This window comes from Aythya fuligula, chromosome 2 (genome assembly GCF_009819795.1).
Source record: "Aythya fuligula isolate bAytFul2 chromosome 2, bAytFul2.pri, whole genome shotgun sequence".
NCBI lineage: Eukaryota > Metazoa > Chordata > Aves > Anseriformes > Anatidae > Aythya > Aythya fuligula.
Window position 1 is genome coordinate 151,159,834 of NC_045560.1, and position 12,808 is coordinate 151,172,641.

The 12,808-nt window shown below is 37.5% G+C and overlaps 1 protein-coding gene across 4 annotated transcripts in view; it reads left to right on the forward strand.

Moving 5' to 3' along the window:
* Positions 1 to 12,808, forward strand: part of EFR3A (EFR3 homolog A) — an 81,886-nt gene that overhangs the window by 44,175 nt on the left and 24,903 nt on the right. For 3 of the 4 annotated variants that reach the window (XM_032181354.1, XM_032181357.1, XM_032181355.1), the window contains 5 exons: positions 1,476 to 1,613; positions 6,693 to 6,771; positions 7,717 to 7,852; positions 9,481 to 9,645; positions 10,944 to 11,058. In XM_032181354.1, the coding sequence (XP_032037245.1) occupies positions 1,476 to 1,613; positions 6,693 to 6,771; positions 7,717 to 7,852; positions 9,481 to 9,645; positions 10,944 to 11,058 (633 nt within the window). The remainder of the gene's footprint in view (positions 1 to 1,475; positions 1,614 to 6,692; positions 6,772 to 7,716; positions 7,853 to 9,480; positions 9,646 to 10,943; positions 11,059 to 12,808) is intronic. The other variant, XM_032181356.1, reaches the window with a different exon arrangement.

A 12,808-nucleotide genomic window follows, 5' to 3' on the forward strand; every position in this document is an offset into this window, starting at 1 on the left:
AGGTGAAACATTAGAGCTTTGTGTACTGATGCAGACTCTAAGAAATAGATCCTCTGCTTGCTTTTGAGTCCTTGTGGCTAAAGGCCAGACTCCTACTCAGCTGCTCTTTCCCTCCTCAAAAGGACAGGGAGAGAGTAGGATGGAGAAGCCTTGGATTCGAGATAAACACAAGCAGGTAACTTAATTTACCGGTTACCATTATGGGCAAAACAGACTTGGTTTGGGGAAAAGTAATTTAATTTATTGCCAATTAAAGTAGATTTGGCAAGTGAGGGACAAAACAAAAATAATAAAAAATAAATAATAATTTATAAAGAACTTCTTGTTCACCGTCACTCCTGCACCCTCTACCCCAGCTGGCACAGAACGCGACTGTGCTCAGCTCCCCCCTAGCCCCTCTTGGCCACCCTTCCTCCTCACCCATGGCCCTGCTCCAGCGGGGGCCCTGCCCCAGGCTGCAGCCCTTCAGGAACACCCTGCTCCCGCGGGGGCTCCCTAGGGCCGCAGCTCCCTCAGGAAATGTCCCCCTACTGCGGCATGGGCCCTCCCCGGGCTGCAGGGTGGAGATCTGCTCCATGGGGGGCTCTGCAGGGCTGCCGGGGAATCCCTGCTGCCTGTGGGCCTGGAGCCCCTCCTGCCCTCCTCCTCCTGGGGCCTGGGCCCTCTGCTGCTTCTCCCTCGCCCTGGGCCTCTTCCTCAGCCTGTGCCCGCTCTGCCCTTTTGGAAATCTGTTTTCCCCAAGGCGTCGCCAGCTTGGTGCTGGTCTCAGCTGGGTCCTGCCATGGGGCTGTTGGAGCCACCACAGAGGCCCTGGAGGCCCTGCAGCTGCAAGCCAGCACCTGGGCATGGGCACCCAGCACAGTCCTCTCCATGGTAATGTTAGTCACCTTCTAATTGATTGTCCCCTAATTTCTACATTATCTAGTTAGAGGTAACTGTGTGGGTGACAGTGCTCTGATTAGTTTGATCAGCTTTTTTTTTTTTTTAAACTTGCAAGCCATCTGTTTCTGCAGAAGTATTAAGAGTTTTATTTAACACCCACCCACACAGTATGGATTCAGTAGTGGGCAGGTGAATGAGATCATTAGTCTGAACAAAATAAAATTCTGCACATCTCTTGTCATGGTCTTCGTTTCTCACTTATAATGGACAGTATTTAGTCAAAATACAATGAGTAACTAGTCACATCAGTATTATTAGCCATTGTTTTTGCCACTTACATATTTACTAATATAGTCCACAGTACTGGGTAAACATGAAGATCCATATGGTCCTAGTGTTAAATAACAATGTTTTAATCAGAGTTCTGTTTTTTAATGCACATTTGTTACATATGTGTGTTGATTCTAGCCTGGATCAACAGTTTGACAGCGGACAACAGTGTTGCAGTGAATGTTGTAGAACCAAGACAATGTATGTTAAGGAAGATGAATATTAATCAGCAGTAACTTGAATGTTATTTTGTCGTATTTCAGCAGAACTGGCCTTCCATCCTCTCCTACAGGAGGAGAGAAAGAGGAAAATCCTGCTCTGCTGGCTGAAAACTGTTTCAGAGAACTGTTGGGAAGAGCCACCTATGGAATTATGAACAATGCTGTCAGACCAGTTTTTGCGTAAGTTGGAAATTCATGGAAGATCTTAAGAGACTTTCAGATTTCATCCTCTAATTATGTTACATTAGTTCCTTCCTTCTTTTCAACCTTTAGGATTCTGCTAAGTTTTTCATATTTCTTCAAAACTTTACCCCTTTTTTAAACTCATCACTTGTTGACTCTCTGTTAACTTGAAGATAGTTAGGGAGAAACGTGAGTCCCATTCTGCTGATTTCAGAAGTGTAGTATAATGATTGGGATGGGTTGTTGCCACAGCTAACATTTCTTTATAGTGGGAAACTGTTCCTAAGTATTGATGACTGTTGCAGTCAGTAAGAGAGAAACCAGGTTGCACAAAGGAGTATTGTGCTCAGATTAATAAAGTTAAGATTTCTACTTTCTTGCATTTTTTTCCAAGACCCGTTTTGATATTCTGTGGAGTATGTTTTTAACATCTTAGTTACCAGAGAATGGCAGATGTGTACACAGTATGCACATTATACACAAATGCACCTACAAATTTTTGCTGGTATGTCAAGTCCAGCATCTTTCTGTTTTTGTTTTTTTTTTTTTTTCTGCCTGGTCCTTCTTGTAGATCTTCAAAATACTCATCTGTTATGGGAATACCTGCTTTTAGATGGTGTAGTTCTTGCTACAGACTCTAAGGATGTGATTCATACACTGTAAGACTTTCAAGCTATTGAAAGCTATTTTCAAGTTACTACTATTAAGCCCAAACAGGAATGCAAACTGAATGTAGGGAAGCTCATTTACTAAATCATGGCAGAAACCTTTTGTAACTACGTGTTATTCTCCCAGAAGTATTGAATGTGAAGAACCATGCTATTATCCTACTTCCATGTGCATCCATTATACCAGTCCAATAAGAGTTTAACTATTGCAAAGATGAGTATTATAAAGTTTCTGTGCTTTCTTGCACTTCAAAATTCACTGCACCTCCAGAATACCAGCCCAACAAAATGAACTAAGGTACTAAGGTACTAAGCAGCCCGAATGAACTATTTGGAACTATATTGCAGCTGTTTTCTTACTGCTTATACGTTCTTCTTAGGGATATATTCCATGACTTTATCAGGACATGCTGTCTTGGAAAGTCTTTGTCCTTTTTGGTCGCTATTTTTCTGGTCAATTTCAGGAAGAATAACCAAATAAGTAACTGCCGTAAAGTTTTAGTGTTTGTGAAGAACAAAAGATGTGAAAAATGAAGTTTCCAAGCTCTGCTTTTCCTGAACAAAAACCTAGTGCTCTATCTAATCAGCTTCACTTTGTGAATGAGCAGAACTGTTAAAAAAGAAAATTCGATAGTCAGGCCATTGCACTTTTATCTGATTTGAAAGAAATGGATTTAAATATATTTATATGTGATTAGAAAACAATTTCCTTTAGCAGTTTTCAACAATTGAAAAACTTCTTAAAAAGCGCTGGGAATAAAGATAAGGCCACTTATTATGTTGATAGCAATGAAGATGCAGGTTCAATTCCTCACCTGAAGGCTTGCTTCATGTGGCACTGGAATATTAGACACGTGTTTCTTCCATCATGAGGCTGAATACATTCCAAGATTGAAGGATTATAATGAATAGAGTTGAAATCTGAAGTCTCGTGGGTTTAGAATGACCTTTGTTCTCCTTGCCTTTGGCAGAAAATCTCTATGGTTATAAGTTTCTCTATGTTTATTATCTAGAAAATTTCAAAATCTATTTTTTTAATGAAATCTGAGAGGCCTATCTGGTAAACTGCTTCAAAACATTTGAAAGTTTTCTATTAATAAGATACGAAAAAATGTATTTTATGTCTACAGTCACGAGTTACAAGAAATTTAGCATGAATTTGCAATGGTGAATAGATGAGGCAGGTCCAGAGGGATACAGAAATCTACTAAGACAAACATCTTCCCAAGTATAACAAGTTACACCCTGCTCATTTCACTGTATTTCCATTCTTGTGCCAAATCATCTGTGCAAGGGTTTTGAATGTTATCAAAAGGCTGCTCTTTCATGCTTGTTCAGCAGACATGATGTATGACATTTAGTTACATATTCCTATACAAGCTTCAGTTCTGCTTTCTAATCAGCAGTATTGATTTATAATTTTTTTAGTGTAAGGATTGCTTTCATTGGTGACTGTTAATGTGAGTGAATTCAGGATCTGTTAGTGGTTCTCACTTCATTATTAGTTATTTGCACCAGTGGTTCTGCTGTTGCTTTTCATTTGGGAAATCTAATAGTGCACATTTGCTAGGTACATGAATCAGGTCTTAATGGAAGGCAGGTTTTGACATTTGTTAACCCACCATTAAAATGTTTTTCAATTTTACTCAGATAATCTTTATTGAAAGAACTAAGATTGGGGGAAAAAATAGGCAAGATGCGACTTGATTTTAACTAAACTAAACGTGTCATGCTGCAAATGTCATCTGTGGTCTTTTTCAAAACCATAAAACTACATTAAATGCACTGCCTGCATTATGACAAATAAAACGTATCACCTACATGAATCTAATAATCCTTTTCTTTGAAGGAAAATTCCAGTACAAAAAGTATGTTGTCCATTCAGCTATTACATAAAACATTATCTCAGGCTGTCTTCTTCCCCCTGCTGTCTTCCCATCGGTTCAGCTACCTGAAGCTAATGTTTTGCCTTTCTGGAAGAAGAGAACTGTATGTCTTGTTTTGAGAGGGAAGTTGTTTTTAAACAAACAAAACCAACCTTGATTTAAGATGTAGTTGACCATAATCTGTTTGAATTGACCTTTGGGACAGATAAAGATGTGCTGCCAGGTGTAACAGAGAACACATACGAACCTAAAAGATCAAAGGATCAGTTCCAGTCAGATAAAGATAGTGGGGAATATGATTTTGTATTTGATAAGACAACAAGAAAATAGGTAAGCTAAAATGTGCTGTCATGTACAAGTAATGATGGACCCTACTTGAATGGTATTAGGGAGAAAAAAGACATGAATAAACATTGATCTGCAAAACCTTGAAGGTTAAAAAAAGGTAATTTTGTTTGTTTTTCTGATGCCAAGGTAGGATTAAATACACTTGTGTGTTTGGAATGTACACAGAGAAGGTAGCCATCCCCAACGGTTAGTCCAATTTAATAGTAATGCAAATATGCTATTACCTTGTAAGGCCAGCTTGAAAATTACACCTTTAAAATTCTTGAAAATCTTACAGATAGGGATTTGTATTAGAGCTATGTAATATGTCAAAAAGACAGTACGTTTTCTTAGCTCTACAATGGACTGACAGATAATCTAGGACATGAGAGGGTGATTCTGCTGCTGCCGGTTTAATCAACCTTGAAGGAGACCTGAGTAGGCTGCTGGGTCACTAGGCTGGCAGCAGCTGGCCACTGAGTTAATTGAGACCTCCAGATTCTAAGTAGAGTAAGTTAAAGCATCCTGTCAATCCCTCTGTGTTCAGAGTGCTTACTTCTTTCACCTGTATGCTTTCAATTGTGTTATTCTGAAGCATCATTAGATACTTATTATGGGCTTTGGGAAAGGTCAAACCAAAAGTGATTCAGTAGCTGAGATACCTATTTAGAAACATTGCCTAAATTCAGTTTCTGTAAGAAAGTTTCTGTTGATGTTGCTTAACCTAAATCATCCTGATGAAAAAGTATCCCTAATTGCTTTTTCCAATTTTTTTTTTTTTTTTCAAATTTAAGTTTTTCAAATTTCATATTTAAATTCTTCCAAATTTAAAAAATGCACTTGTTTTTGTCATGCTTTTCCGTATCTCCTTTTTGGAAAAGCTGACATGTGCCCTACTCATACCTTTCAGCACAATGCTTAAGCTGTCCTTGCTTGTAACTCTGACAAAGTTCTTAGTCAGTGTTTGCTTTCACATTTAAGGAAAAGCAGGAACATTTATTGTTCTGATTTTGTTTTGGCATTTCTTGAAGGTAATGTTGTGACTGAAATGCTTTGGAATTATATGGAAATGCACAGAGAATAATTCTTTTAATTTTTGGTTTCCAAATATATTATTCATGAAACCTCTTTGAAAATGAGAATAGCTCTTAGAGTCTTTTCTGGATGTAACATTCATCTTTTTGTGACTCCTGATTGAAAAGAAATTCTTTATCTTACTTGAACTATAAGTTTGTCAAGGTACAAACCACCTCTTAACCATCTTCTTCAATCTTTTCATATAAATGTGCGTGTAATACCATGTCCATTTTTATGCATGCACTTTGAATGGAAATGGTATATTCTATATAACCTTGGTATGACTAAGATTCCTTACATTTCTGAAAGCAGAAGATCAGATTTGGCTATGGGAGTTTGTGTTACAGCCAAATGTTTTGTTATTAAATATTAAACCTTGAAAACAAATTATTTTCTGAAATCCCAGTTTTCTCACCTAGTTAATAAGTCATTGTTTAGAACCTACATGTAAGGAAATAATCCCTCCGAGGTGAACTTTTAGTAAGCCGTAAGGGAAAACATTTATTATTGTACTGGGCTTATGTGGCAAGGTTTTGCTAGTGTGGGAGCTGAAGGGTGGGTATAACCTGGAGGAGGCTGCAGCCCATGGAGAGCCCCCGCAGGAGCAGGGGGTCTGGGGGGAGCTGCTGCCTGTGGGAAGCCCATGCAGGATCAGTTTCACAAGAACTGCATCACTGCATCATGTGGGAAGGGCCCCATGCTTGGATTGGAGCGAGGGCAGAAAGTGAGGATGAAGGAGTGGCAGAGTGCTGGGGACTGACCACAATCTGCATTTCCCTGTGCCTTAAGCAGAGGAGGTAGAAAAGGATGGAATGGGGAGGGTGAAGAGGAGGGAAAGGTGTTTTTAGTTCACTTTTAGTTCTCACTGCTCAAGTCTGTTATCAATAGGCTGTAAATTACACTGGTCTCACTTACGCTGTTCCTCTTTTGCCTGTGAGGGTGAGCGATCTCCCTGTCACTATCTCAATTCATAAGCTTCATATTTTCTCCCTCCTGTCCTTTTGAGGAGAGGGAGTGAGAGAGTGGCGTGGTGGTGCTTAGCTGCCCATCGGTGTTACACCTCTGGAGCTATGTGTGTAGAATGTTATTATTTCAAATCTTTTTTTTTTTTCCCATAGGCATTTAGACCATCATAAGCTATGGGATCCCAACGAATTTGCTGTTTCCTGCTTCAAAATCATCATGTATTCTATACAGGTAGGGTTTTTTTGGGGTTTGCTTTCCTCACATACACATTTTGAGTACATGGGTTAAATGCTTACTTCACCACAGTAATGCTAGATAGTAGATTAAGTCAATGAATCTGGAAAATCCTTTTTCTTAATTCCTTAATCTTAAACTTTTCAAATAATAACTTCTGATCGCAAAGCATAACTAAGTTATCTGATTTATTTTCAATTAATGTACACTTGCAAAAGAATAAATAAGTTACGGAATGCTTAGTTGATGGTATTGTGGAGGTCCCTCAGCAAGCTCCTGAAGAAGGAGCAGGATAACCATACTGCTCTGGAATTGTGCTTAGTAAATAAATGTCTTAAGTTGGCCGTGTCTCCATGCCAATACAGCTGTACTGTTCTTACAACCCAAGAAACAAACTTCATATAGAGCTGCGCTGCACTAACTGGTGTATATATATATATATATATATATATATGTATATATTTTTTTTTTTTTTAACCAGTGGACAACTACTGGGTGTCTGTTGCAAAGCAATCAAAGCCTGACTCTTGGACTGTGTAAAGCACAGACACCCAAAAGATAAAGTCATGAAATTACAGCTTTGTAAAAGAAAGACAAGTTTACTCAGTGTTTGTATCAACAATGCATTTCTGTAAGATAGCTAAGTCCTTGAACTGCATTTAGTTGAATTAAATAGTATGTCATACATCCCCTGTTCTTGCAGACACTTCTAGGTACCTGAATACCGTAAGCATTTATGTGTTGGGCTACATGGATCTGCGTGGCATCATGTGTTATGGTAGTTTTGTTAGTCCTTATTTAATCTTGAATTGAAATTTAAACAAAGTTGTAAGAATGTTGTAGAATAGGAACATGGTGGTGACTGTAGCTGAATAGTGTATGAGTTTATTCTTTAATAAAGTCACAGATAAAGCTTTTTTCTCATTTTCTCTTCTTTAATAGGCACAGTATTCCCATCATGTAATACAAGAAATTCTCAGACACCTTGATGTTTGCAAAAGGGATTCACCACGAGTTCGTGCTGGCATTATTCAGGTTCTTTTGGAAGCAGTTGCAATAGCAGCTAAAGGATCAATAGGTAAGTCTTACTAAAATAATGGCATCAACCAGAGGATAGATTTGAGGGATGGTGTTTGTTTCTGCTTTGTTTTCAGACTAATAAAAAGATGCATTTTGGAGAAGGCTTTTTGTATGTTAGTTTTTTCCTCTGTGTGCTGATAAAACTTGCTTGAAATCTTACTCCATTTATAATTAATTAAATGTTCTTGGTCGTTTGACTGCTAATGGATGTATAATCCTTTGCATAAAAAAAAAAAAGTAGATTTATTTTTACAGCCTTGAGAAAGACAGGAATTTCTTCTTGATAAGAAGTCGCAAAGTCTTGAGGGAACTGTGTGTGTCTACAAGAAGTCAAGACAACTGCTGCTTTGCGATACAGCTGATATAAGAGGACCAGTAACAAAGGAATTGAGAGCAGAATGATCTTGCAGAATTTTACCTTAGTAAATATGAAGCAGCTAAAATAAGGTGAATTACATAATTTAAGGTAGTATAGTTCCACAAAATTAGAGTATTTTTTCAGATCTGTACACACGTGTACTTCTCTGCTGTTGCTTTTCTCCAGTCTTGAGCTGAAACATTATTGCTTTAGTTCATTAACTTGTGTCTGACGTAGACTCACAAGTACAAGACCCACTTAAACACAGAAATGAAACTTGTGAAGGCTTTTATCATATTATGAGAAGAGCTCGTTATTTGATCCAATAAATGGAACTGGAGTTTAGTAACTGAAATTCAGGGGCAAGCTCATACAGTTTAACCCGTTCAGCAGCCACATACCATTTCTATGTAGAATTTCTGGTGATTTGATTCCAACCAATAGTGAAACACCCACACAGCCACTTGCTTACATCCCTCTTCCCCAGGACAGGGAGGAAATAGCAGGAAGGTGAGAAGTCTCATAGATCAAGATAGCAACAGTTTATAAGTGAAGCAAAAATTGAATGCGCAGGCAAAGCAAAGGAATTTATTCGTTATTTCCCATCTGCGGGCAGATGTTTAGCAAGTCTCTGAAAGCAGGGCCTCAGCATGCATAACATAAGTTATGTGGGAAGACAGCTAGCATACCAGCAAATGTCACTCCCATTCCTTCTTCTCTCCTTGAGATTTTCTGGCTGAGCTCGAGATTGTATGGTGTGGAATACCCATACCAAAGGGGTAATTTTGGTCAGTTTGTGTTAGCTGTCTGGGTTGTATCTCCTCTCAGTTTTTTTTTGCATGCCCACAGCCTACTCACTGTTGAGACAGAGTGGGAAAAAGAAAAAGCTTTGGTGCTGTGGAAGCACCATTGACCAGTAGCCAAAAACACTGATGTGCTATCAACACTGTTTGAGTCAGAAATCCAACGCATGGCACCACATGAGCTGCTATGAAGAAAATTAACTCCATCCCAGCCAGACCCCATACAACTTGATAGTAATAGGTTGTGCACATACACGTGATCGCGTTTCCTGATTCTGAAGTAACTTCTAAAATACCAGGATGTAGGCACACAAGCTTATCTCTAGGCTGTATCCTTCAAACAGTGAATTTCGCTTGTTCTCTGGTTAATCTTATTTCTCCTGAAAAAAGACAAACTCAAAAGGCTAGTTTTCATTTTCTTAAGGCATCTTTCCCTTGATGAGTGCAATCATGTGTTGTTTCCAGGTCCAGCAGTTCTGGAGGTTTTTAATACCTTACTGAAGCACTTGCGCATCAGTGTTGACTTTGAGTTGGGTGATAGGCGCAGTTCATCAGGAAGTGCCACTTTCAGCACAGCCTCCAAGGAGAGTGATGAGAGGATTGTCCAGAATGCTATTATTCAAACAATTGGTGAGTAATGAGGGTATCACAGGCTCACTTTTTAAGTTCTTCCTCCCACCCTTTTCTCAGCAAGGAGGTACTAAAACAGACCTTGAATTGGAAAGGAATAAAGGTGAGTGGTATCTCTGTATTTGCGTCTAAATCACAGGCTCACTTTACAGAATTGGCTTCTGAAAGACTGTTCTTATATAATATTAACTGAGCAGGCAGCCAGGAAGCTCAAAGAAAATTAAAATGCTGGTGGAATTGCAGTAAATGCGTTAGTTCCATTATTATGTATCCATTGAAATATAGACATCATTCTGTACCTTTGGTACAGCTCTAATACTAGTCTGTTAATGAAAATAAGCTGGCAAGTTGTATGAAGTAATGCAGTTTTGTAGATACTACTTGAAAGCTTGTAGAAACCAGTGTTAAAACACAGCAAGAGTGACACCCAGTGGCCAGTTGTTTTACCATGACTTAACTGTAGTACTTGTGTCATGGAATCATGGAATGCATTAGGTTGGGGAGAAACCTTTTTATGCACAGCGCTCAAAATGATAGCAACAGTGTCTGTAAATGATTTCATAAAAATAGGCTCCCTCATTTTTTTCAGATTTTTCTCTGTTTAACGATATATATTGCAGTGAATTTATGATGTGTGTTTGCAGTGCCCTTTGCATTCCTCCTTCTTTAAGTATCTTAAATTCTATTCCCTAGGCTGTATCTTTGCTCATTCCTTCCAGCTTTCTGGAGCAGTAGAAAATATGTAGTAGACTGTTTCTCACTATTACAATAAAATTCAAAGTTAGTTTTAATATATATTGTCTCTCCAATTCTATCACAGTTGCATTTACACTATCTCATAGTGATAATCTCAAAGTAATATAGTTATAAACCTCTGAGATCTGTTAGTAAACCCATTCTATTTAATGGTGTCATAAGAACAGACTAAAGTAGTAACACTGTGTTCCACAAGAAACACTTACAATTCCTCACTAGTTACAGGTAAGGGTTGACAACTTCTCAATGATACATTTAAGAGGATGAGATTAGAAAATATTAAAATTCAAAGAAGAAACTGTCATGAAAAGACTCTATATGCCATTAAGTAGAAGCGAACATGTGAATATTCTGCCCTAAAACAAACCATAGTTTATTTCGAAAGATAGACCCAGATAGAATAAACTTCGTATTAATCTATTTTAACTTTATAAATGAATTCCTTGTATAAATAAGTTTTATCTTTTAAAGAGGCTCTATATTTCTTTGAATTCTGTGAATTTCTATAAATTCAGCCTTTTTTTTATTATTATTATTTTTAGGATTTTTTGGAAGCAATCTCCCAGATTACCAGAGGTCAGAGATCATGATGTTCATTATGGGAAAAGTACCAGTTTTTGGGTCAACTTCACAGTCACTGGATACAAGTCACCTTGGGTTTGTATGAATTCCTATATTTTTGAATTTCTAATTAAAAACATAAATTTTAGAATGCTGAATAAGAAGTAGGAGGGAAAAAAAAAAAAAAGAAAAATGAAATGCAAATTCTCACTTATTGGGGGCTACATTAAATGCCATAGAGAAACAAAATAAGCATAGCATCATCAACGTGAACTCAGTCTTCAGGCATATCACTAATACAGAAAATACTTGATTGAAATGCAACTTATTTTGCACTAAAATATTTTTGCTCTCCATATCTTTACAAATATTGCTGAAATTACCTACTTAATGGCCTGTCAATTCCATAACTTCTTAAATGTGTATTTTCTGAATGAGGGAAATTGAACTCTGACTACATTTTTTCAAATAGCTGTGTAATTTACTCACAGGTTTTGCTTTCTTTTCATTCTGTATAAACTGATTTCACATTAAGAAATTGTAGAAATTACAGTGAATTTGTGTCATTTTAGATTTACTTTTTTATTAAGAAATAGGAAAAAGCTACTCCTGTAATAAACCTATAATTAAATAGCTGCCATACTAAGAAATAATACTTTTTGTTTGTTTGTTTGTTTTTTTCTGTAGCTTTAATGTTAATGTTTAAAGCTACTTTTCCTTAATATGAGGAAAGTAACTGAAAGGGTTACCTCTGTTCTGGCCAGGTATGCATGGATACTTTGTACCACATATCTTTTTCTAGCAGTCTGATATCCCTGCTAGCTTTAAGTCACTCTCATTCTTCTTGTTTCTTGCTAGTTTTTCATATACTTTAAAAATTCAAAATAAAATAAAATACTGTGTCCCTGCAGTATGAGCAGTAGTGCTCCATAGAAGACAGAAATCTGGCTGTGCCAGGCAATTCACACGGAAGGCATTTGAAATATGGATTGATTTAGAATTTTGTACTTGGACTATCAGTTGCAGGGGGAGAGGAGCCCCCCTACAGTTTTTCCTTGTTACTTTTTGTAAACACAGGACTGAGCAGTATGGTGTGTATGTGTCATTCTGAAGAAAGGCTTTCTGACTGATGGTAGTCTTGCATTACTTACCTGGAAATTTGTTCTCTGCTACACAAAACATTTGACTAATACTGCAAGTGGATATAGCCAGGGTTATAGCCAGTGGAAATGGAATTTTCTACTGTTACGCAGGAGCCAACTTTTTACTGGTAGAGGCTTGCTCTTCCCTTACACTGTTTGGTGGTTTGCAGATTAAGAGTGTATCTTTTTTACTTTCTTGAAAGACTGCTTTTGAATAGAATACTTTATTCCAATTACACTTTTATTTTGTAAGATCTTGCAAGAGCAGCACAACGTGGCTGTAATACCGATAGTTATTTAACTTCTTTTAGTACCAACAGGTGGAAAATGAGAAGAGATGAAGAACAGGTTAACTGGTATTTTGCGTGGCTTCCTGTGGTTTCTTTCATATTTTTGTCTTGCTGATTTTGCAGATTACTTTTTTTCAAACTCAAAGTTTTGGGAGAAAAAATGTTCTGGTTTCTTAATAGAACTCAATTACATTTTAAGTCTGAAAACGTTCTGAGCGCTGATGCCTATGAAAATAAAGTCAAGCATGTACCAATTGAACACTTTAGATACATGGAGATTTTAAAATGGAACATGAAGATTTGAGTCTGGTTCACATATATCATTTACTATTGTTTCAGTTGTGTATGTGTGTTCATTATTTATGGTTTGCTATAAGTGTCCCTTTCAAAAATGCTTAGGTACTGCACGGCATT